Here is a 26,074-nt window from a genome sequence, read left to right on the forward strand (position 1 = left end):
AACATCCAACACCAAGACTGGAATGTTAATATTACTAGTTATGGTAAACAAAAATTTCTTTAGAAGTTTTTTTTTAAAGACCACCCTTTCTAGTCCTGGTCCAAGTAAAAGTGCTGACTATTCACTTTTAAACTGCTGTTAGAAGGAAGGATTGTAAACCATATGCTGAAGGATTTAGCTGAAACAGATGGTTTCCTGGATACACACTGAAACCCACTATGTGAATGGAATACCAATGTGTAAGTTAAACAGTTAGATCTTCAAATTAATAGGTATGTCAACAAAAACAAAATTGCATTATTAAAATAAATGATTTTAATTAAATTGATTTTTATCACATATTTTATCTGAATGTTACAAAGATTAGCTTTGTATTGATGAAGACTTGATTGTGCTTAGTAATTGGAGCATATTGGTGCTTTTCATTTTTTTTTTTTTTTAGCAGGCATAGTTCAATTTGTTTATTAAAAACATCTATGTGGTTGCCACAGCAGCTGCCTGGGTCCTCTGGACAGACACTCGAGTGTGAGTCTTCACAAGATGGTCGGTGAATGCTTTTCATTTATACTAGGCAGTTTTTAAGATCTGGCAGAAAGCAATGACCATGGTAAAGAGCAGTTGAAGATTGCTATTGAATTATTATATGGAATGACACAGCATAGAAAAATTAACATGTAGCTTTTCTTATGTTTACAATTCACTCAGGAGTATTTGTATGCATGTTTTCGCCTTTGTTCTTAGCATTTCAGCTTGTTTATAAACTTCATCCCTTGTAGGAGTGGGGGTGGAAGAGGAAGGAAAGAAACTTTAATCTATTGAGATAGGAAAACAATATGTAAAAAAATTGGCTGGGGCTCTTTAAATTAAAGATTAGATTTGAATGTCTGCCACTCAGTTTGGTTTATTATGTGAATTTACTTTCTGTCTGTGGTAGAATGTTACTTAATCCCATTACTTCAGTGTCCAAATCTATTTTATGGGCTTCGTCTGACTTAGCATTTATTGTATAGATGAATGAATGTAACACTGATTTTAACAATAGCAGCTAACATTTATTTGAGCGTCTGTATTTCAAGAATACATTATTTCATGGCCTTTCAATCCACTGATATAAATACCAGCCTCTCCGCCACTTAATTTGATGGTCTTTTAAAGAGTTGTTATCGCTGAAAAAGTTAGTCACCCATAAACCTATCTGGTAATGGACTTCTCCTAAATTGGGTTGGCTGTTTCTTGGATAACAGACATACAGAGTTGCCAGGCCTCTATGGTAGACCTATAGGTGTTGTGCTTTCTATTTCTAGTGCAGTGGGCATCAGAGTAAGATTTTCATGAAAGAATCGTTTACATATAAAATGTCTTAAAGGAGCCCCAAAGCAAAGAATTAGCAAATTCATCTTTTGCATGCTATTTCAGTTTTGAAAGTTAATGATTTTGGATGCATTGATAGTTTAGAAAGGGACTTTAAAGATGTAATATAATAGACTCATTTTACAGATGGGAAAATTGAGACTGAGAGATGAAATATATTTGTTCCAGGTCATAAAAAAGTCATAAAAGCATAGAATTGGAACGAATATCAGAGGTAATCTAATAAGATACAGATTTAGTCTGTAACATGCTCAGCCACATAACCAGCTAGTTTCTGCATAAACATATTTTTAATAACATAACACTCACTGCCTATTTAAATGACCTATTCCATTTTTGGACAACATTATTTTATTAGGAAGTTTTCCCATGTGTTAAACTGATATCTATTTCACTATAAATTCTACCCATTCATTCTAGTTTACAATATTATCTCATTTTATTCCCACAGCAACCCTAGAAGTAGGTGCTATTATTGTCCCCATTTTACAGATGAGGAAACTGAGGCAGACAGGTTAAGTGACTTGTCCAGAGTCTCACAGTAAGCATCTGAGGCTAGATTTAACTGTAGATCTTTCTGACTTTAAATCCAGCATTTTGTCCTCTACATTACCTAGCTGCTGACTAAATACAGAATTATGGAATCATAGATCAGGAAAGAGACCTCCCTTACAGGCCCTCTAATGGAATACTCTTCCCTGTGGTTGAATCCCATTTATGATGTCCTATAAAAGTGGTCTTCTTATATTGTCTTATTTAGACTACTCCAGAGACAGAGAACTCAGTATCTACTGACGCAGTCTATTCAATTCAGCTAGTCGTTATGTGACATTTTTTGTCTCCTTTCCATGCTGTTTCTTCGTACAGCTAATGATTTTGATTTACATATCTATATATACCTACATATCATTAGTGATCACTGATAACAAAAACTATTTTGGATTTTACAAATATGTTTTAAATCCACAAATCTTGTGTTTCATTATTCAGAAGCCACTGTTTACATGTGTTAATTCCCTTGACCAAGTGACTAGCTTAACCACATCTTTCAGGTCCTGCAGGGAGCACAACTCCCATGGGCTGGCCACATTGTTCGAATGCCAAACGTAGGCTTACCAAAAAGACTATTTTATGGAGAACTCATAGAGGGCAAGTGCTAACATTGGAAGAAGATGATAGAAGATTAGTTAGAAGAAGGACACTCTTAAGGTCACGCTTAAGAACTGTGGAACTTGATTCCAACATAGTGATGTCATTTGGGGCCTCTTTTCTGGGATAAACATTTCAGTTTCATAGGAGCCCAGATTTAGAGCTGGAAGAAACCTTAAAAATAATTTAATCCAACCCCCCCTCATTTTATAGGAAAGAAACTGAGGCCCACGGAGGAAGTGTTTTACCCAAAGTCTCTTAAGTACTTGAAAGAGTTGAGATTCGGATCCAGACTTTTTCACTCCAGTTTCTGCAATCTTTTCACTGTGCCAGCTGATATTTATATAACATAATTTGGAGGCCCTTCACCATCTGCTTACTTTTCTCCATATGTTGTCCAGCTTAGTGTTGTCCCGCCTAAAATCTTCCCTGAACTGAACTCAGTATTCCGAGTATAGACCCACAGTGGCAGAGTATGGTCTTCTTTCTGGTGCTGGGCACTATGCCTCTCTTGAGCTAGAGTCTGTGTACTTTTTTTTATTTTTCATGTTGTAGTTTGAGTTTTTAATTTTAGAGATGATGCTGAACTCATCATTCAACCAAAACTGCTTCCAAAATTACCAGTGATCTTTTAATTGCTAAATCTAATTGTCTTCCCTTAATCTTTATTCTCCTTGACTTCTCTGTTTTAAATGAACTTATAAAAATAGCTTTATTATCTAAGAACTTGAAAAAAATGTTCTGAGACGTAGAGCTTTTCCTATATAACTGTTTGCTTCCTGTTTTAGTTTTTGAGTCTTACAAGTTTGAGGTGATAAAAAAGTCCCTGAAGTAAATCAGGTTACTGTGATTGGTAAGATGCCCTGTCCTTTCTTCACCCTTTTTCACAAGGTATAAATTTGTTCTCACTCCTGCAAAAGTCATCACCATTTATTTAATTTATTGAATTTTGAGGGCAGGTTAGGATTTTGTGCACAAAAACCTTTTTTGTTTAGTATCAGTCCAATTAGGAATGAGTTAGAGATTAATGGATTGCTGGTAGGTGTTATATTATATCTGATGTTTACTGTATAGAAAAAGGTATGTTTATTAGGTTTTCTTTGGGTTGGCATGGGGTGGAGAAAGAGGGTGCTACTTCTCATCATTATCCAGAGGGATATAATACAATAATGCATATAACTGACAGATTATCTACAGTGTTCATATTTATAATTTTTAAAATGATCATAAGATTATTGTTATTAGTAAGCTTGTTTTTTTGCCTCAGTTTCTTAAGACATGATACTATTGATAGTATACTTTCTTTTTCAGCTACTAATCATGATAAAATATTTTGTATAGTAGCCATAGCAGAAAACCCAGTTTCACACAAATAAGATACTATAAACAGTAGCAGTTTCTTTGTTAAACCAGAGAACTCTACTCACCATTAGCAAAAATATAAAAAGCTTTTCAAGTTCAACTGCTTTTTTTTCTTTTTAAAAATATAATAATTTTTTTTCACTAATTACATGAAAAGACAATTTTTAACATTTTTTTTTAACTTTTGAGGTCTAAATTTTCTTCCTCCTTCCCTCTCCCCTTAGACAGTAAACAATCTGATATAGGTTATAAATGTACAGTCATGTAAAACATATTTCCATATTAGTCATTTTGTGGAAGGAAGAAGTATGCTTTGTTCTGTATTCAGATACCTTTGGTTCTTTCCCTGGAGGCAAATAACATTTTTCATCATGAGTCCTTTGGGATTGTCTTGGATCATTGTATTGCTGAGAAAAGCTATGTCATTCATAGTTGTTCATTTAACAGTGTTGCTGTTGTTATGTACAGTGTCCTTCTGGTTGTGCTCATTTCGCTTTGCATCAGCTCATGTAAGTCTTCTGAAATCTGCCTGCTCATCATTTCTTAGAGCACAGTAATATTCCATTGCAGTCATATACCACAACTTGTTCAGCCATACCTCAATTGATGGGAATCCTCTCAATGGCCAATTTTTATCCACCATAAAAAGAGCTACTATAAATATTTTTGTACAGAAAGGTTCTTTTCCCTTTTTTTGTCACTTTGATATATAGACCTAGTAGTGATATTTCTGGATCAAAGGGTATACATGGTTTTATATAACCCTTTGGGCATATCAACTGCTTTTTTCTATAAACTATTAGGAAACTAATTTGTTAGCTCTTCGTCTGATGAAGTAATAGCAAATGTATATTTATTTTTCCATGGCAAATGAGTTCCTTATCCGTTCATATTTAGAGATATATAGATTTTTAAAATAAAATGAGAATTGCTTTGGTGGATTGTCAAATGATTAATAAGTCTTATTTTTCCTTTTCATGGTTTTCTTTTTTTTTAATTGGGGAAAATATAAAAGTATTAATTTTGTAAATCTGGCTCCAGATTTTTCATAAATTAGATCAAATTAAATGATGTATGCAATGATGTCACTTTAACTTTTTAAATTAGAGTATTAATTTGAGGACTTTGCATTAGTTTATTTAGAATACTTAGTTTAAAAAACCAGTTCATTAAACATACACATTTCAGGAGAAATGTTTGCTTTAAAATGAATTTGTTTTGTCTTTATTATGATCACTTAATTTCTTGTTTTAATTCAAATGTCCTTTGAAGTACTTTGTCACAAGAAAGCCCTGTGTTCTTCTATCACAGTTTTGCAAAGAGCCTTCCTTAATGAACTCTTTATAAAAGTTAAATACTCTTGTAGCAACCTTGAAAAACTATGACACTTCTTGCTTGTTTTTCATTATTTTTAGTGTAAGTGATTATTTATGAAGTGTGCAATTCGTCCATATTGCACAAGAGGTTGCATTTTAATTAGTTTTTGTTAGACCTGTGTTTTATCCTTATATTCATAGAGCTCTCTCAGTGCCCAGCTCAATACAACTCTTCTACATTAGATCATTTTTGTTCTTAAAAAGTTGTCAATTATAGTAAACATTTCTCTTGCTGTGATATTGCCATTGTTAGTCCTACAAAGTTGTAGATTCCTTCGGATCTGTTTCGTTGCTTATGGCACAGTGATATTTCATTATACTCATGTTCCACAGGTTGGGTGTTTTTTGTTGTTGTTGTTATTTAGCCATTCCCCAATTTAATGATCTTTTGGGTGTAGTTCTAAATTGCTTTGCAGAATGGCTCTGCCAATTTACAGCTCTATCAACAAAGCATTGGCGTATTGTCCCACAGCCCCTCCAACATTTGTTGTTTTCTCTTTTTGTAAACTTAGGTAATCTAGGTGTAGGGTAAAAACTCAAGAGTTTTTTCAATTTGCATTCCTCTAATTATTAGTGATTTGGAAACTTTTCATATGGCTGTTGATACAGATTGGATTCTTCCTTAGAAAACTGCCTTTTCATATTACTTGACCCTCTATCAGTTAGGGATTTACTTATAAATTTGAATCAGTTCCTGATACATCTTAGAAATGAGATGCTGATCAGAGAACTGTACTCCAGGTTTCCCAGCAATTTTTGTTAAATAGTGAATTCTTACTGCAGTAGTTGTGGCTCTTTGAGTTTGTCCAGTACTAGGCTTTGTTGGTCATTCATGTGTGAGTCTTCATGACTTCATGGACCAGGCCCTTCTATCCTCCACTGTCTCTTGAAGTCTGTCTAAGTTCATGTTCATTGTTTCCATAACACTGTCTATCCATCTCGTTCTCTGTCTTCACCTTTTCTTTTTGCCTTTAATTTTTCACAACATCAGGGTTTTTTCCAAAGAATCCTGTCCCTTCTCACTATGTGGCCAAAGTATATCAGTTTCAGCTTCAGTATTTGACCTTCCAGTAAATAGCCTGAATTAATCTCTTTAGGTATTGACCAATTTGATCTCTTTGCTGTCCAAGAAACTCTCAAAAGTGTTGATTTTGTGGCGCTCAGCTTTCTTTATAGTCTAACACTCACAGCCATACTGGAAAAACCATAGCCTTGATTATGGACCTTTGTTGGCAAGGTGATGTCTCTGCACAGATTTGAGACAGCTTTCCTTCCACGGTGCAAGCGTCTTTTAATTTCATGTCAGCAAGTCGCCATCTATAGTGATCTTTGAGACCGAAAATATAAAATACTTTCCGTTTCTTTTCCGTTTGTCAAGAAGTGATGAGACCAGTTGCCAAGATCTTAGTTCTTTGATGTTAAGCTTCAAGCCAGCTTTCATACTCCTCTCTTTCACCATCAAGAGGCTTCTTAATTCCTCTTTACTTTGTGCTATCAGAGTGGTGTCATCTATGTATCTGATACTATGTTCTTTTGCTTCTATATGTTATGTACCTCCATTTCTTAATCTACCGGGGGCGGGGAACCTCAGCCTTTAGTCTCCATGTGGCCTTCTAGATTCTTGGGTGTGGCCTTTTGACCGAGTCCAAATTTTACAGCACAAATCCTTTTATTAAGTTTGGATTCAAAGGGTCACACTTGAGGACCTAGAAGGCCACATGTGGTCTTGAGGCCTCAGGTTCCCAACCCCTGACCAAAATATTTGATGATTAATCCTTGGTACCAAGGATTGGTATAGCTTGATATCTAGTACTGCTAGTCACTTTTCTCACTTTTTTCATTTAGATTCTTACTTCTTCAGATGAATTTCATTACTGTTTTTTTTTCTAGAATAAACAATAATTTGGATGGTATTTTTATTTTTATTCTATTGACTTGGCCAACATATAAGCAATCTACATTTCTCTAAGGGGTAGTTGTTTGAATGTATAAAAAGAGGCAGTGGCACAGTAAATGGCACAATGCTGTTTCAGCTGTTGCTTCATCCACCTGGCAAAATAGAAAGTTTATTTTCTCATGTAGTTAATCACCAAAGTCTTCAATGGATAGGGATAATTCTTCATTCTCTATTAGCTATAAGTAGAGCAATTTGAAGCTACTTTGCATATGATCTGCCAGCCATGTAAACGACCCCAATAGCTGAGTAGCACCAACATTTCTATTTCATAAGATCTTTTCCACTTACGGTGTCATCAGGTGGTTTTGGAAAAAGTTCATTTTTTTAAATCACAAGACTAGAGTTTTCTTTTGAAAAATTCCTTTGTTTTGCCAACATATTTTGTATGTGTATTTGCAAATTATCTTTTTGATTTATTAGATTTCAGGCTTTTGCAGCTAGAGCATTCATATAAAATAAATATTAGTCTTTCCTTTTCATTAGTAATAATAGCATTTATGTATTCCAGTGATAAATACAGTGAATTGTATTTTACGAATATGGGCTTTTTACTTTCTGTTGTTTTTTTCTGTTTCTGTGTTTTTACTTATTTACGCTACCACTTTTATTTTAGCTTGTACTTTCAGTTGCATCAGTGGATTTTTCTCTTCAGACTATTCTTTGTAAAAGGATATTGCATTTCTAAAAAAAAATTTGAGTGGATAAAAATTTAAAACATTAAATTTGAATTTGTTTAAAAGTTTAAGCAATTATCTCCATTCTTAAATTATTTCAGTTTTAAAGAGGTTGTGGTTTTTGGAAACCAGCCTATTGTTATGTACTTATCAAAATGAATAATTGTGAGAAGTATAAGTGATCTTATTTATGATTTTTAAAAACTTGAATATAGGGGGCTGAGCCAAGATGGCAGCTGGAAAGCAGGGACTTGCTTAAGCTTTCCCCCGGGTCCCTCCAAACACCTGTAAAAAATGGCTCTGAACAAATTCTAGAACTGCAGAACCCATGAAATAACAGAGGGAAGGAAGCAGGGCTTCAGCCCAGGAAAGCCTGGATGGTCACGGGGAAGGGTCCATTGCACCATGCTGGGAACGGAGCCCAGCCCAGCCTGGGCTGCACCAAGACCAACCAGACAGGGAGCCGGGAGGAACAGGCTGTAGTGCCCTGAATCATTGAGCCGTGGCAGTCACCAGACTTCTCACCCCACAAATGCCAGAGACAGCAGAGAAGGTTAGTGGGTAGAACTGCTAGAATGGAGTGAAAGGCATTCTGGGTCAGCCCCAGCCCAGGGGCCAAAAGCACCTGCAGCTGTTAACTCTGTAAGCAGCCTTAGAGCTGCACCACTTGGGCAGTGGCTGACCACGGAACTCCTTTCACTCAGTCCCTGCAGTGCAGTTTTTCCCACTAACCTTCTCTGTTGTCTTTGGTGTTTGTGAGTTGAGAAGTCTGGTAACTGCCACAGCTCACTGATTCAGGGCGCCAGGGCCTGTTCCGCCTTGCTCCCGGGTCTGGTTGGTCCGGGCGCACTGGGCTGCGTTCACTCTGCTCCCAGCATGGCGTGATAGGCCTTATCCAGTGACCATCTAGGCTCTCCTGGGCTGGAGCCCTGCTTCCCTCTGCTATTTCATGGGTTCTTCAGTTCTAGAATTTGTTCAGAGCCATTTTTTTATAGGTGTTTGGAGGGTCCTGGGAGAGAGTTTGGCTCCGCCCTGCCAAGTGACTTTTTTTAAAGTATGGGGGGAGGGAGACATGGGCATGTTTGGACAGCAGAAAAGGACCCAATAAGTAGGGAGAAATTGAAGAGTAATGAGAAAGTGGTGGGAGCAATCTGCTTGGAGAAGATAAGAGGGAATGTTCTCAAGGTTGCATGTAAAAGGGATTTGTCTTTACAAGAAGGAGTGCCACCTCTTTAGAAGAGACAGGTGAAAAGAGAAGTAGTAGGGTGAGATGTCCGAGTTATGTGTGATGAAGAAGTGGGAAAGAAAAAGGAGCTCAGCAGATGATCTCAGTTTTTTCGAGGTCTCCAGATGAGAAATTGTTGGGAAGGGATGTTGTGGGAAGATTGAAGAGGGATAAAAATGTTTCAAGTCGCCACTGTGAGAAGTAAAGCCACGTGGTGGAGGGAGGGCAGAATAACCAGTGCATATGGATGGACTGGAAAAGAACAAAGGAGTAGAAGAATTTGAGCTCAGAAGGTCACTGAAGAACAAAGAATAGAATTGAGTGCTGTAAGGTACAGAGAAAGATGGAATGATAAAAGATTATAAACAGATAAAGGGCTTTAGAGTTTATGGGCATGGAAGTGACATATTTGTGGATGATGGCAAGATCAGGGCTATGACTATCTTTGTGCGCTGAGGTGTAGTATCTCAGTAGACCATGGGAATTGAGTAGTTTGGAAAATTAGAAAGTAGTGTGGTTGAGGGAGTATCATTTTGTATGTTGAAATTCCCCAGTGGGATAGAGAGAGAGAAATAAGCATTTATACCATGCCCGCCCTGTGCCAGGCACTGTGCTTAGTGCGTTACAAATATGGCCTCATTTGGTCCTCAGAACAGCCCTGCAAGGTAGGTTCTTATTAAAATGTTATCCCCATTGTACAGTTGAAGAAACTGAGGCAAATAGAGAGCAGTCAATTAAGTGGCTTGTCCAAAGTCAAGCAGCTAATAAGTGTCTGAGGTTGGATTTGAAGTCAGGTCTTCCTGATTCCAGTCCAAGTGCTCTGTGCACTATGGTGCCAAGAGTCATTGATTTCTGTTTTAGTTTTCAGAGTCTATTTATTGGTTACTATTTTCTCTCCTAAGGTATTCTAGTTCTTTCCTCAGGAGTTTTTATTTTGTTTTAAAATCTTTTTGCTACATAATTATTTCCAGTCATTCATGTAATACTTGTGGAAAATTCCTTTTTTCCTTTTGAGTCTTTGCTTGTAGTTATGGAGTTAGATTTGCAGTAATTTTTTTTTATCCTGGTCAGTATTTTCTTTGATGTACTTCTTTCCAGTTTTATTTTAGTTACTGAATTGCAGCTTTGTGCCAATGCTTGTCTCCCTGCCCCCCAGCTTTATTTTTGGGTGGTATAGTTGGCCCTACTTGGATTTGCCTTCGGTTTTTGCCCAGGTCCTGGATTTTAGGCTCATAGATCTTTGAGGTACAAAGCACTGGAATCTCAGGACAGAGTTTTTGAGACGTTATAACCTCTAGACCAGGGCTGTCTGAGTCTGAGCACTGGCACCTTGTCTGCTGTTCCTTGAGGCTTATAAGGTCCCTCTCCTGGGACTTTTTCAAGGGAAGCCCTCTTGTGCTGGAATTCACTTTTTCTGAATCCCTATTGCCATTGAGCTTCTGGCTGATTTTTGTGTACTTTGAGGTGGAAAGTCACATATTGTAGTTTCTCATTGGATTCCTTGATCTTTATTTAGTCTAGTGTTATCTTCAGGGTTGACTGTGTATGAAAGCTGGGCAGCTTACTTCCTGTTTGAGCTACCATTTTGTGAGGAAGTTGAGAGACTGAGATAGGCACTAAATTCATTAAGGAAGGAAGAAGAATGTTTTGGGAGTAGATATGGATTGGGTGATATATTTGGATAGAATGAACCTCAAAGGAGGAGAGGTTTCTGAATGTAATGGTCTTTTGCCCTTCATGTATTACGATTTGTTTTGCTATTCTCCCATCAGTGAGCATTTACTTTTTTCATTGCTACCTCATAAATGTTGATCAGCTTTGAATATTTTTTATATATAACACCTTTCTGTCTTAGCTATAGCTGGCCTAGAGCTTTTATCTAGACAAGGGATAGAGACAATAATAAAACATAATTAATTTTGGCTACATGAAATGAAGCAGTTTTTGTATGAACAGCATCAGTGTAGAACGAGAACTGTCAGTTGGGAAAACTTTGCATTAATTATCTCTCATGAAATACCTGGTATCCAAAATATGAAGGGAATTCTCACACACACACATATGTGTGAGCTGTTCTCCAAATGGATAAATGGTCAAAGGAAATGGAGAAAGTTTTCAAAGGAATTACAAACCATTTCACCTTTTTATCCTTATTTCATTCTACTCCAGTTCACAAGTTTTTTTTTTTATCCTAATATCTTTTTTTTGGCAAATTTAGGTGATCCATTTGCAGATTTTTTTTCCTGATAGTGTTTAATTCTTGCTTTAAAATTTTTTTAATGGGAATTGGAAAGGTGTTAAATTGTAACACATGAAATGTTAATATTGAGTAACCTTGTCCTTACTTTCCTTTCAGTTGGAAAGACATCTTTGATCACCAGATTCATGTATGACAGTTTTGATAACACCTACCAGGTATGTATTAGTTAAATTTTAATTGAAACATAAAATATAATTACATTTGGTGGGTTGTAAAAATAACAAACGTTTTCACTATAAGACACATATTTTATATATCTACCCTTTAATAACCAGTCTCAATAGGTGTGTGAAGTTCACCCTTCAAATTCCAAACAACTTCATACTTCATATCTCTGCCTATTCTTTTAGATTTTCCCCTCTGAAATATTTCCCAAATTTTCTTCTTTATGTTCTTTAGCTTTTTTTACTTTAAAACTTACATTTCTTAAATTTAGGTCTAGTGTACATCAGAAGCGTAGTTTAAAATTGACGACAGCCGCAACAAACAACTACAATTTCCCCTATGTCTTCTGCCATCTATTAAAAGAGTAGAGAGTAAACCATTCCAGAATGGTTCAAATGGTATCTGTTGCTTATAGTGCTAGAGTAACTGGTTTTCAGGATATTTTTCAGGTCTAAAGTTCTATGACCTTTTCACCTAAAACTGAGTAATTCTAAGATTCTACAGTTTTTCTGTTGGCCTAGGCATAGAGTATTAGTGCCTGTGTTGTGTTAGGGTACTATTTAAATAAATATATACAACTATGTAGGGCCTATTATATATTTGATAGGGATGAGGGACCCCCAGAAAGCAAAGACCGTCAGTCCTTGAACTTTCCCATAAATTTCAGGAACCCAGATTCGCCTGAGGCATCACCCATCCCAGTCAATAAAACTTTCAGTTGTCCTTCCGTTGTGGGGGGCTGCCCCATCTGACCCAGCCCAGCCCTTCATTCTGTGTTACCTCCAAACCATCCCAGGCTACTTGCTGCTTCTTTATCTCATCCAGATTAGGCCTCCCCCTTTTTCCTGTTACTTCTGAACCACCTCCAGGCTATTTGCCACTCCTAGATCCCATCCAGATCTTCCCACGGTTTTTCTGTTTAAAAATATCAGCCCCATCCTCATCAAATGCTCAGATTCTTAAAGTCTGACCTGCTTGTATTGGCGTCACAAATATCACAGACTCACTAGGAGTCTGGCCCACTTTTGGTGTTACAGTAAACTTGCCACTTGGACTGAAAGAAGACTTGAGTGGTCGAATTCTATCACAGCACAACCCCTGCCTTGTACCCTTGCATTTTGAGATTCCTAGCTTCCCTAGATGGCAACATTTTTTTGGTTCCCTGACCAGGAACTGCCTGGCCCCTCAAGCTCTTCTTCAGCCAAGACCAGAAAGTACGTAAGCCTTCCCCCTCCCTCTCTGTCTCTTCCTTGCTCTGCAGTTGGGGTCGCTGTTCAAGTACTTAGGAAGACTTGGAGGTAGTTTTTGAGCCTCATGCTCTTAGGGTCTTAGTCCAGTGGTTTAGTGGGCCATGAACCCAGGCCCACCTTCCGAAGTATAGGGAACGCTCCGTCTGGCAGTGTTTGCCCAGTTAGAGAATTGGGAAAACTGCAGGTGCCTTTTTGGTTTCCTGAGGTGTATTCTGGGATCCTCCTATACAGAGGGACTCCCAGCCCCTGCACCCATAATGGGTTAGTCTTTTTCAGTTCCGAAAAGTTGGCTCATGAGTTGTCATTTAAAAAATGGAAAAAGTTCCATATCTTTAAAGAATTTAAAAAGAAACAGCTTGTGTTCTTTTGCAGCACAGTTTGGCCTCAATATCACCTGGAGGACCAAGAAACATGGCCCATTTTGGGGTATTTACAATACAGTATTCTCTTGCAGTTAGATTCATACTGTGTCACCTGAGAAGGAAAAGTTCAAGGACTGAGAGTCTTTGCTTTAAAATGTCATAAAATCCTTATTTGCACCTATTGATATCTTGCTACTTTTTAGTAGTGAATAAAAAAAAATTAAGACATTAGTGAGAACTATTAATGTCCATAGAAGATAATTCTACTACCATTTGATTATTAGACATTTTTCTTTTCCACTGAGCCAAATGATGTATTTTTTCAGCAAAACAAAAACTTGTAAACTAATAACACTCCACAAATATGCTTAGGATGTGGACTTATTCTTACATAAAGCCAAAGCATTAGAAATATTTATATTTGGGATAAAATATAATATAAATTAACAATGATGGTTATTTGTTCTGTTTCATCTTTCATTCTCTTTTAACTGCATACATAAATTTTCTTCCCCTTCACTGCTTTGTTAACTTCCTTTTCCTCCCTCTCCCCTCCCCTGAAACTTCCCCGAACCTTTCCTTCTCTCCTTTCCTTGAAACTTCCTCTCCTACTGCAGGCTCTCCACACCACATTTAGTGTTAGAGATTTCTATCAACAAAAGTGCTCAGGATCACACAGCGATTTATGTGTGAGAGGCAGAAGTTGAGCTGAGACTTTTATGACTTTGAGGTCAGCTCTCTAGTCACTATCCCACCCTGCCTCTAGACTTAACAAATCTTGACTAGTATGCATATGTTTATGGAATAATAATGAACTAGAGTACTTTCTGAAGTGCCTTACATAGATAATCTTATTTTATTCTCACTATACCAGGAAATGTAGGTACTCTAAACCTTTTTATCCTTAGTATATTTATAATGAAATGGAAGCTGAGAGACTTGCTCGTGGTTACACAACTTGTGGGAGAAGTGGGTTTCAAATCCAGCTCTTGAATCTCCCTGGGGTTGTCTTGGTTCTCCTCCCCCATTTCTTTTACACTTTTGGATATAAGAGGCAGCTTATTGAATAGGGAAAGGAGGTTGGAACAAAACATAGCAATAAATTTCTTAAAAATGCAAATTTTTTTGAGTTGAATTAAATATAGAGTGTGTGGGTAATGTTCTAGATAAGGATCTAGAAGCACTGGTTTGAAATCCTGCCTCTGACTCTAAATAGCTCTGTGTGTGTATGTATGTATGGAAAAATTCAGTGAAGAATCTTTTTAGCATCGGGGAATTCAGTGTGATTTTATTTCTGAAAATAGGTCAACTATTAGGGGTGATTATATTGCCATTGGATTTCCTTTGACTATTATACACATTAGTTACCAGTAGCTTTTTTTTTCTTTTTTTTTTTTTTCTTTTTTTTTGCTTATTGAAGCATAGGAATGATTTTATTCTGGTAGGTGAATTTTTGTCTGACTTCCAGTAAGACTCACCTCTAAGGTTACCTTATATCTACTTTGTTTATGCATATGTATGTGTATAAACATGCATCCATATGTGTGTATATTGTTGACCTGAAAGTTTGGTTAAAATAGGAAAACAGGCTAGGCGATATATAAATTCATATTGTTTATTCACTTAAAGCTAGCAGATACATGTACATAGAGTCAAAACTTATTCTGACTGCCTGATAAAAAGAATAAGAAGCCTTAAATACATTTTAGAAGAATCCCAACTCAGGATGTCTGTCACTCAAATTTATGATGTCTATATGTTTAACCATATAGAGAATTTTTTTTTGAGAATTTTCTTAATTGAATTGAATAGGTTGTAAATACAGTGAGTTGAGATTTGACAAAGTGTTAATTGACATTAAAACCCAGGACATCTATGTTTCCTTTACCATTAACGTGACATAACATAGTATATACCCATAAAATATTAAGATAAGAAAAGTCCCATTATTCAAGATAGTATCTTGGCTAAGGCGCCTTATCCTTAATGGCCATAAACAGAGGAAAATGCTTAGTTCCATTTTCTTGTAGATGTTGAAACAGGAAGAAGCATTCTCTGGGTTTACTCAGAGAACAAAGAAGGGCATGTCTGTTAGGCCCATGTTTTTCTTCTGGTTGATTAGTTCAGGCCTTTATTGGGGTTCAAATTGTGAGAAACATGGATGTGGAGATCGCAAGACTCCCTAGGCAGGGTTAGACCCTGAAGAAGGCCCAAGTGATAGCGCCTTAATAAGGTTGTGGGGATCATAGGACTCCCTAGGGTTGGACCCTGAGGAAAATCCAAGTGATAATCCCTAAGGAAGACCAAGTGGTAGCCCCCCCTTAATCTGTGGGAGATCACAAGAAAGCTGGGTAGACCACAGGACTCCCTGAGGAAGACCTAAGTGGTAGCCCCCCTTAACACCACTGTGGGGATCACAGGATTCCCCAAGGCAGGGTCAGGAAGTAAGCCTGAGACATGCTTCCCCAGCTCATTGCTTTCCTGGTTGCATAACCTTAGGAAGATCTGTGTGATTTGCCCATCCTCACCCAAAGAACTCAGAACCAGAGTGGGTAGAGGAAGTCGTTTATTGCTCTCCTCATGAGAGAACAGGTACAGTGCTCACTAGGAACACTCACACCAATTCAGAAACAGGAGTGAGGATAACCAGTTCCTCCATCCTCGTTTGAGTTAGGATTAGTTTACATTCTTTATTTTTTTACATACTTTTCTTAACTTATACAGTTTACATAGGTAGGATAGTAAGGATACAGAAGCAAAAGTGAAGTTAATTAGTTCTGTCTTCCTTGTCTGAGTTAGGGTTAGTCTACATTCTTTATTTCCCTACCTTTCTTCTTTAACATGTGCAAATTATGCAGATTAGTAGACCTGGACACTTGACCAGGACCTGACCCTTGAACTGACATGATAAGCTTGAACTGGTTCAGTGGGTTTAGCCTCTCCAGCCTCCCTGACACCAGGATGGCCATTGTCTTGGCAAGTCAACTTTAACTCAGCTATATGGATAGCTTCTATGGGAGCAAAACCAGATACCATACTACCTTTCTTACAGAATGATCTTAAATGGTCATCAGTATACACATATATACGTGTTATTCCCCATTAGAATGTAAACCCTTTGAAGGCAGGGACTATTTGTCTTTGGATTCCTTGGCACTTACTAGAATGTCTCCCACATAGAAGATACCTGATAAATGATTAGAAGACTCTAATGACATAATTAACCTCCCTTTTCTATCTCTTAACCATTGTTAGATGCCAGCAGTCTGTTTTTCACTTTTAATAAAGTCCTATTATCCATTTCAGGGCAGATATGTGGCTAGTGCTGGGCCTAGAATTTGCAAGACTCATCTTTCTGAGTTTAGATCTGGCCTCAGACAAGTGTCTGATCTGTGTGAACCTGGGCGAGTCACTTATTGCTGTTTGCCTCGGTTTCCTCTGTCAAATGAGCTGGAGAAGGAAATGTCAAAGCACGCCAGTATCTTTGCCAAGAAAACCCCAAATAGGGTCATGAAGAGTTGGACAGAACTGAAAATGACCGAACAGCATTATCTACTTCAGTAAATATGTGCTCAGCTTTAAAGTGAATACAAAATAATCAGTGTAAAATAGGTGTTCTGATGTTGAATCCTTCATTCTTGAAGAGCAGTAACATCACAATTTGGATTTAAGTGAGGCAGAGCTATGCAAAGCTGGCCTCACTCTTTCCTCCAGTTATCTAAGTCCAGAAAGTCCAGTGGCTAGGACAAAAGTCAAGATGTAGTGGGTGACCTTGGCCTTTCTAAATTAAGGTCTTTCCCAGGTCTCATTTTGTCTGAGGCAACCTCCAGTCAGTGACTTAAGAATTAGGTAAGAATTGAGGCAAAAGATGGCCTAATTTATCATCACAGAAATGTCAGTCTGGGAGGGGTAGACCTTCAAGAGTTTCTAGGCTGAACAGAAAACAGTTGCTATTTACAGTCATTCTAAGCTGTTAAAACCTAAACAGTCAGCCACTGAGGCTTGGACTGGGGGCTATTTTTGACCTTCCAATGAAAGCCAGAATGATTTGGATTTAAAGACTAGTCAAATAGTTCTATTTGAAACACAGTGGGCTTTTTAAAAGCCTTTTTCTTCAGAGCTATATTTCAAGAAATCATAAATGAAAATTGCATGGGACAAAATTTGTCCCAGGTTTTGAGGGGAAGAATAACAACACATGAATGGACGAAAAAGAAAGAAAGAAAATTTTGAAATTAAAAAAAATCTAGCCCCCAGACCCCAAAGTATCTCACAGAATATGTGACCCAGAATTGTAGTCCTATGGACAGAGCACCCACAGCGTCCCACGTAGAGAGAGGGGATGAGGAGAAGGAGGCGGGGAGAAGGAAGATGAGGAAGAAAAATAGCAGTATTACCAGCTTCTGCTCTAATGGACCAGTTGGGTGCCCAGAGGGCAGCGACTACTATTCTCTGAGTGCCAAATGCAGTAGTCCACCTTGACATTCATCCAATAGTCTCAATTAATTTTTACCAGAGGTAATTGCTCAGATAACATGATAAAAGCAGTTAATATAAAATGTTCCCTGAAAAACCTGGTTTACTCATTCTCAAAATACACACAGCATCCATGAGAGGAGTAAGTGTAAACATAGACCACCATAGTCGTGAGGCTCACATGTTAGAAATATGCGTGACAAAGATTTAACTCACAGTGCCTTCTCTCTGTGTAGAGACCCCATGCAGAACCCTTTGTTGTTGTTTGTCTTTCATTCTCTTCTGATCTAAAATGCCTTGGTCAGACTGGGGAAGCAAGGCCAGCATACCTAACACCTGTTCATCATGATGTTTTACATTTTTATTCATCTCACAAATAAATATCATCCTTGTTGTGCTGTAGGAGTTTGGAGAAGGCACAGATCATAGTGAATAGAGAATTTATGAAGGAAGTAGGACTTCATTTATCAAGCATTAAGTAAGCAAGGGTCTGTTATAAATATATTTACTGTGTCTAGGAATAAACAGTACTCGTTGGAAAGCCAGGAAAGTTTTAATTTTATTTTACATTTATTCGTCCTGAATAAATGGGTACGTCTCCTGAACGGAGCAGGAGAGTACAAGGAGTCAGACAAATGCCAGTCCTTTTATTGACTCCCAATTTGAGTCTCCTGCCTGGGTCTTCATTGGCTTGGCCTTGTGGAACTTGTTGTCTAGAGGGAAGAGGATAGCATAAACATGAATGACTAAGTGTAACACATGACAGCACACAGTTAGTTCATTGGAATGGTTCAAAGTACAGTGCTATGTGGATTTGAAGGGGGAAGGGTGATACTGAGTGCCAGGTACTCAGTGTTGAGGGTTGGGAGATGAGGTCCAGGAACCCCAAGACTGGAGTTCCCAGGCTGGGTAGTTGCCGGGGAGTACCCCTCAAGGACCTGAGTACTGGAGAGTGTCAGGGCCGTCTGGAATGAATTTGCGGACCCAAGCATTCTTTAAGTCAAGGTGGCAAAGATTTATTATGCTTTACAGCGGGCAAGAGTTCTTAGGGAACCTGCAACCTTACAGGGGTGTGGGTAAAGTTTTTATAGGATGTTTTGGGGTGGAACATGCCAAATGTTAATTAGTTGTTTTGGGGTGGGATTAGGGAGTGGTTAAGGGGTGGTCAGTTCGCAAGGGAACATGCATTTTTTGTGTCTGCTGCATAGGTATCTTACCCAGAATGCACTGGGAAATAGCCCAAGGAGGGGCTACATGGAGGTGTGGTTTTAGGCCTGAAACATCACTAAGTCAACTAACAGGGCCAACTGGAAATATCCAGGCTGTTTCCATAAGTGTTTTGTTAGACAAGATAAATGTAAGGGAGTATGCATATATCTAGGTGTAGCATGCACATGATAGGCCAGTGAGTAGTGAATATCTCTATGATGCAGTACATGGCTAGTTCAGCACGTACACAGGGAGTCCAAACTAGTAAATTCTATAGGTAGGTGCAGCTGGCTACTGTGTCAGGAAGAGAGAGAAGTATTTCGCTATGGCATGCTGCCCTTGAACTGGAGAGGAACTGCCTGAGACAGTATTGTGAGACTAGGGAGAGATGTGATTTTAGAGCTGGATGTGGTTTTGGAATTGGGGTCCAGGCACAGGTACCCAAGCACCCCATCATTAGAAACAGCTCCATCAGGATGTATTGCCTTGTTGCCAAGGATGTTGAATGCCAGGCAAGGAGTTTAAACTTGACGCAAGAGGTAATAGGGAGCCATTGATGATTTTCCACAAAGGAGCAACACGTCCAGATTTATGTATGAAAGAGATGGCTCTTGGCATTTGAATGAAGCAGGATTGGAGAGGGTTGATTGCAGAAAGTGGAGGTAGAATTTGACTAGTAGACAGTTCAGGATAGAATCTAAAAAACGGCTAAGATCTGGATTCTTTGGGTGGGTGGCAGTATGCTTGTGGCATTGTTCAGGGGATGGATAGCATGAATCGAGTTAAGGAGGCAGGCATAAGGATAACATGATCATGATTAGCCCGTTTCAGAGTATTTTGTGCTAGATATAGGGGAGATTCAAAGATTCTTAAAACCTTCTCCATTTCTGCTGAATTGTGGGAAATAATATGGGATCATATAACATGTGATCATGTTATTTAAAATTGCTATCCTTTGTTTATTCATCAACCTTAATTTCCAAGTATATCCTCTCCTACCAACAACAAAAACATGAATATATTAATCCCTTAGTATTTTCCAGGCATTTTACTAGTCACTAAACCTATAAATACAATGAATGGAACAATCCCTAGACACAAGGAGCTGATATTATAATGAGAGCCAACAATAATGTGTGTGTATATATGGAATAACTATAAACAGAACAAACACGAAAATACAAAATAGTAAAATACAGGGTAGCCTTACGGAGGGTATCAGCAGTTTGGAGGCTTCATAATGGTGCTTGAACTGCATCTTGAAGAAGGTACATTCTAGATATGTAGGAAGGCCAGTACTAAGGCATCAACTGAATACTTTGAAGAACAGAGAAGAGATGTGTGTGGGCACGTGCAGATAAGCTGGGTGCACATGGTGATGAAGTCCCTTACAAATTAAACAGAAGAGCTTGTATTTTATCCCACTGGAATTGATCGAGTAGCAGAATGATGTCTTCATAGAAAGGTCTGTTTGGCAAGAGTTTTTAGGATAGATTGGAATAGGGAGAAATTTCAGGCAGGGAAACCAATTAGGAATTTATTATCTGATGGAGGTGATAAGGGCCTTGAACTAAGGTGGTAGTGGTGTGAGTAGAGAGAAGAGATAGGGTGCAAGAGATATTTGTGGAGGCAGAAAAGGTATTTAGTAGCTGATTGAAACAAGAGGGTAAGTACTTAAGGATAAAGTGGAATGTGAGATGGGATATGAAAGAAGGCAGGCAGGCACTTAATTAGCAACTACTATGTGTTAGGCAATGTTATAAGCACTTTATAAATATCTCATTTTATCCTCAAAATAATCCTGGGAGTTATCCCCATTTTACCATTGAGGAAACTGAGGCAGAAGTTAAGTGACTTCCCCAAGGTCACATGCTAGTAACTAGTGTCTGAAGCTAGATTTGAACTCAACTCAGGTCTTCCTGACTCCAGATCCAGGGCTCCATCCACTGAGCTATCCATCTGGTTATGCATTCATTTCCTACTTCTGTGCTTTTGCATAGACTGCCATTTCTGGAAAGTACTCCATCTTTAATAAAATTACTTAGCTTCCTTGAAAGCTAAGTCCAAATGCTATTTCTTAGTCTGATGCTCTAAGTTGCTAACGTTGACTCAGAAGAAACTACTTTGTATCTACTGTATATTATAGTTTATGTTTAGTTTTCTGTGTACATGCTGTTTTCTTCCCATCTCAAAGGCAGAAATTATCTGCTTTTTTGTTTTCTTATCTCCAGGATCTAGTAGGGCCCTCACACATAGTAGGTGCTTAATTAATGTTTATTAAACTAATGAATATGTTAGCTTACTCTTAGATATCTTGGTTTATGGTGTTCATCTTCCTTTGAATGTCCTTTATATTTCTGATGGTCAAAATCCTATATTCATGCTTTATGACTCAGATTAAGTAAAGCCTCCTTAGCTTTCTATTAGCCTGAGTCCTTTCTGCCTCCCACATAATATTTTGTTCCCAGTTTGTTTATGATAGCTTATCAGGTCTGCCTGATATTTTAGTTATTCTTGTACATTTAACTCTTCTTCCTTTACCTTCTTTCCCCTCACCCTCAGATTTTGAGTTTCTTAAGCATAAATTTTGTATTGCTCATCTTTGTATCACTCACTTATCTCTACTACCACCTGCCAAATACCAGTCAGTTAACATTAGAGTAGGTCGTACATCTCGCCAGTTCTTGTACGCTGGGAAGACACTTGAATTCTAATCCTGGTTCTGTTTTGTGTGAACAGAAGTAAGGAAAATCTGCAAAAGTGAGTGGGGAAAGTCCAGCTCTAACTTAAAATAATTCTTTCAGTTTCTTCCTTCATTTTGAGCTGGGATTTTTCGTATTTTCAGTTATTCTTTTAAAAAGTAAATTTATTGACTTTTTTTTTTTACCATTACCATAATCTCCCCAGTGATCCTCTCTTTTCCCTAAAGCAAAAAATATTAAGACAAAAATAGTAATATAACACAAAACAAGTGTTAACAAATAATAAGACAAAAAATGAAGAAAAATTAGCACAACTGATTAATATGTTGAAAAAAGGTACGGTGTACAATACTTGTAGACATCCTGCCTCTGCAAAGGGTGGGAATGTCATCTTATATCCCTTCTTCCAAGTCATGCTTGTTCTTTATACATTTTCAACATTCAATTTTGTGTGTGAGTGTGGTGATTCTTTCTATTTATATTGTTGTACTTATTGTGTATATTGTTTTCTTGGCTCTGCTTACTTCCCTCTGCATAATCCATGTAGATGAATTGTATCTGTATTCATCACATTGATCATTTCTTATAGCATGGTACCGTACCATTGCATTTATGTGCCACACTTTGTTTAACCATTGCCTAATTCATGGGCATCTACTTTCTTTCCAATTCTTTGCTATCACAAAAACATTTTGGTGTATTTCAGGGCTTTTTCTTATCGTTGATATCCTTGGGTAATGGAATCTCTGGGTCAAAGGATTTGGTCATTTTAGTGACTTTATTCACATAATTCCGGATTGCTTTTCATTATGGTCCCAATTCACAACTCTACAAACAATACGCTGGTGAGACTATCTTCCCATAACCCCTCCTACACTCACTGTTCCCATCTTTTGTCTTTTTTCTTTTTCTGATTTTCAGAGTGTGAGGGTGAAACCTCAGGGTTGTATTGATTTGCATTTCTGTAGTAATTTGGAGCATTCTTTCATGTGGTTGTTAATAGTTTTCAGTTCCTCTTTTGAGAACTGTTTATATCCTTCAACCACTTTATTAGTAATGACTTTTGTCTGAGATATATGTGTATACGTATGCTAATTGTTTACATGTTTTGGATACTAGAGAAATTTGATACAACGATTTTTCTTCCACTTAACTGATTTCCTTATTCTAGGTATGTTAATTTTGTCTATGTCCATTTAATGTAATCAGATTTATCAATTTTTACATTTGTAATTGCTTCTGTCCTTTGTTAAGAATACATTTGGTCGTAGCCGTGAAAGGTAAATGGTCAGCTTTTCTTCTCATTTTTTTGTTGTGCGATCTTCTTTAACATTAAGGTCACACATCATTTAGTATGTATACATGTAGAACATGGTATAAGATGCTGGTCTAAACCTGCTCTCTACCAGCCTCTTTTCCAGTTTTCTCATCTAATATAATTTTCCATTCCCATATAATAAATCTTATACATTCCAGTCTGAACCATGGGATAATTGCTATTTGGCTAATGTTAAAAGTCATCTTTCTGTATTTTGTTTTATAGGCAACAATTGGCATTGACTTTTTATCAAAAACAATGTATTTGGAAGATCGAACAGTAAGTAGAATTTAAGTTGTGCCATTTCTTCAGTATTCTGTATTAGAAAATGAAGAATTTGATCAGCATTTAAAACCAAAAGGAGTTAGAACTTAATGGAATTTTCCTAGAAATTTAACAATTTATGCAGTTATTTGCTATCACACTGATATTGGTGTCGAACCCACTCTCTGCCCCAGTGACTCACTTAAAACATGAGAAGAGAATTCACACAACCCTTTTGCCTTGAACCCCAAGAGGAGCAGGAGAAATTGAAAGAAATACGAGCTTGGAAAAGGCTTAAAAGGCTATTTTATCCCTTCTTTCCTAGGTGTAGGCATTGAGGGATATTTGGGTTGGAGGAGAAATGGGTCTATGGCCTATATAATATCTTTGCTGGATAATACTTTATTGCAAGGTGGTAAAAGGAAAAAGGGAAGTCTTATTTTGTCAGGTACTTTCCTCTCATTTCTGAATGCTTATTCACTGTAAGTATAACATATATACTTGTAGGGACCTTTCAGAGATGATTGCATTGAAAATGAAGACAACAGCCAGAACCTTAATATCTTTACCAGAGAAGCATCACCATATTGATAGCTCTATTTTAAAAAAAAATGTCATCAACTTGGGCTAGAGAGAGTGTTATGTTTTAACCCAGATCTTGCGAATTCTTTAATATGGAGACTTTTTAGAAGTGAATTTCTAGGAGAAAGAAAGCTTTGTACTTGCTGTTATTCTCTTCCCTTTTCCCTCTCCCATTTGAGTATGAGAAAGTAGAACTACCTGGCTTATTTACATTTGAGTAAAAAAGCATTTTTTTCTGGTTGAGTTAGGAAGTAGCAGGGAAAACATTAATAATTATCCCAGTGGTCTTTTTCCCCTGGCCCCTGGGTCACAGTGACACATCTGAGCTTGGTGGCAGCCCAGCCAACTGTAAGTCCTTCCTTCTGTTATCTGTGCAGCCTGTTCACTGCTGCCTCCATTTTTATCCTGTATCATCATGAATTTTACACCAGCAAGTGAGTCCACCATTTGCTATCTGGAAGGGCCAACAGTTTGGAATCTCAGAGGATGGAGGGGGGAGGGTTGGGGAAGGAAAGCTGTATGTCTCCTCTCCTGGAACCATTTCCACCAGGTTCTAACAGAACAAGTAGCATGAGTGCCTTTGGTGCTTCTTTACAGCATGGGGAACAAACACTTTGTTCATGTATCCAATCTTCACTCTTTTAGTTCCTGCATGAGTTTATTCCCCCCCCCCCCCCCCCTTTTAAAACAACATTACTTTTTTTTATTTTTGGTATTAGTTTGCCTTTTTTTTTTTTATTTATTTTCTCCCATCCCACAGATCAGGCTGCAGCTGTGGGATACTGCGGGTCAGGAACGTTTCCGTAGCCTCATTCCCAGTTACATCCGTGATTCCGCTGCAGCTGTAGTAGTTTACGATATCACAAGTAGGTATTTTGCACTGGGTTGACTTTTCTTATTTTTCTTGCCTGTTTAACTGATTTTGTTGTCAGGTACGGTTGCAATTATGGGACACAGCAGGTCAAGAGCGGTTCAGGAGCTTGATCCCTAGCTACATTCGTGACTCCACTGTGGCAGTTGTTGTTTATGATATCACAAGTGAGTGGGGGGAATTCTGCATTTCTAATCCTCTCTCAGCCTCTAGCTTAGCTGCATGCTCTATCATCATGTGCTAATTTTTCATACTGGCATGTAAAACATTTTCTTTACCATAGCAAAATTTAGAATAGACAGTCCAGATCAGAAACCTGTACTCTGGTGATTTTTGCAAATATGCTTGTACTTACACTGTACTTATCTTCCTCTTACCTAATCATGGCAGTCTACCCCGCTGAGGCCTAGCCATGACTTTGGTTGGAGGAATGCCTCCCTTTCTTCTAACTGACTTTAAAATTTCTTCAGAAATAAACTATGAATTTAAGCATCTCACTTTTCCAGCTTTCCAAGGCTCGATTTGAGACTCTTAGGGAGTTTCTGCTGCTTGACTTTTCTCCACCTTCACCTCACCGCCAGTTTATAAGTGGCAGTAGGGGCAGAGAATTAGGAGGTGGAGAAACTGCAACACTGCATTTTTCTGTTATTCATTTTCATTTATGGAATCTAGGTTCCATGATTAAAACTTACTCCTTTTTTGGCTAACAAATTACTCTGTCATTTCTCACTAAGAATATGTAAAATTTAGAGACTGAACTATTAGTGGTCTCTTTTCCTACCGCTTCTTGTAAAGACTGTATTTTGAATTACTTAGCATTTTCTGTGGGGAATTGGTTACTGAAGAAGAGGTCGCTGAAATTCTCCACGTGAAATTAATGTGCGAAGTGCGTTAAAGAATTCAGATTTCTAGAGTGCTTTAAAGTTTACAAAGCCCCTTCCAAACAGTTTTCCCCATTTTCTAGAGGCAGGAAATGAGAGAAGTTAAGTGATTTGCCTTATGCAGCAAATAAACATAAGAGCCAAGATCCAAATCCAGGTCAACTGAGTCTATACCAAGTATGCCAAGCTATCTAAACTTGATAAAGAGAGAAAAGGTCCAGAATACTCTTTACCTTAATATAATAGAAGGATTAGAGAGAACTTAGCATTAGTGGATAGAGGACCCTCTGTATCTAGGGTGTAAGCCTCATCTTCATTGGTGGAATGAGTTTGCTTCCCCTCCCTTCACCAAGAAAATTACAAATCTGGACCAGAAAATTGAGAAGGCGGTGTCCAGGGTATTTTGATTTTTTTTTTTTAAATAGTAATTTATTACATTATGAGCCCGAGTGGTTTGTTGTTGTTACTTACTGACACAGTCGAAGTATAAATTAGATTTATCTGGCAGTGAGATAGTAACAGTCTAAATTAGTCTGTAATTCATATTCTTTTGCTACATGCAGGCTTCTCTCTTGCCACTTTATACTACTCTTCCAAAAAATGTATGTTCATTACTGTGC

General features: G+C 37.8%; 1 protein-coding gene across 2 annotated transcripts in view; it reads left to right on the plus strand.

Annotated features, from left to right (window-relative positions):
- The window catches only part of RAB6A (RAB6A, member RAS oncogene family), a 99,109-nt gene that overhangs the window by 38,076 nt on the left and 34,959 nt on the right, over window positions 1-26,074 (plus strand). The window contains exons 2-4 of one of the 2 annotated variants that reach the window (XM_036744493.1): window positions 11,471-11,529; window positions 23,082-23,135; window positions 24,463-24,568. In XM_036744493.1, the coding sequence (XP_036600388.1) occupies window positions 11,471-11,529; window positions 23,082-23,135; window positions 24,463-24,568 (219 nt within the window). Of the gene's footprint in view, window positions 1-11,470; window positions 11,530-23,081; window positions 23,136-24,462; window positions 24,569-24,634; window positions 24,741-26,074 lie in introns of both variants that reach the window. The other variant, XM_036744495.1, reaches the window with a different exon arrangement.

Source organism: Trichosurus vulpecula, chromosome 2, assembly GCF_011100635.1.
Source record: "Trichosurus vulpecula isolate mTriVul1 chromosome 2, mTriVul1.pri, whole genome shotgun sequence".
NCBI classification, from domain to species: domain Eukaryota; kingdom Metazoa; phylum Chordata; class Mammalia; order Diprotodontia; family Phalangeridae; genus Trichosurus; species Trichosurus vulpecula.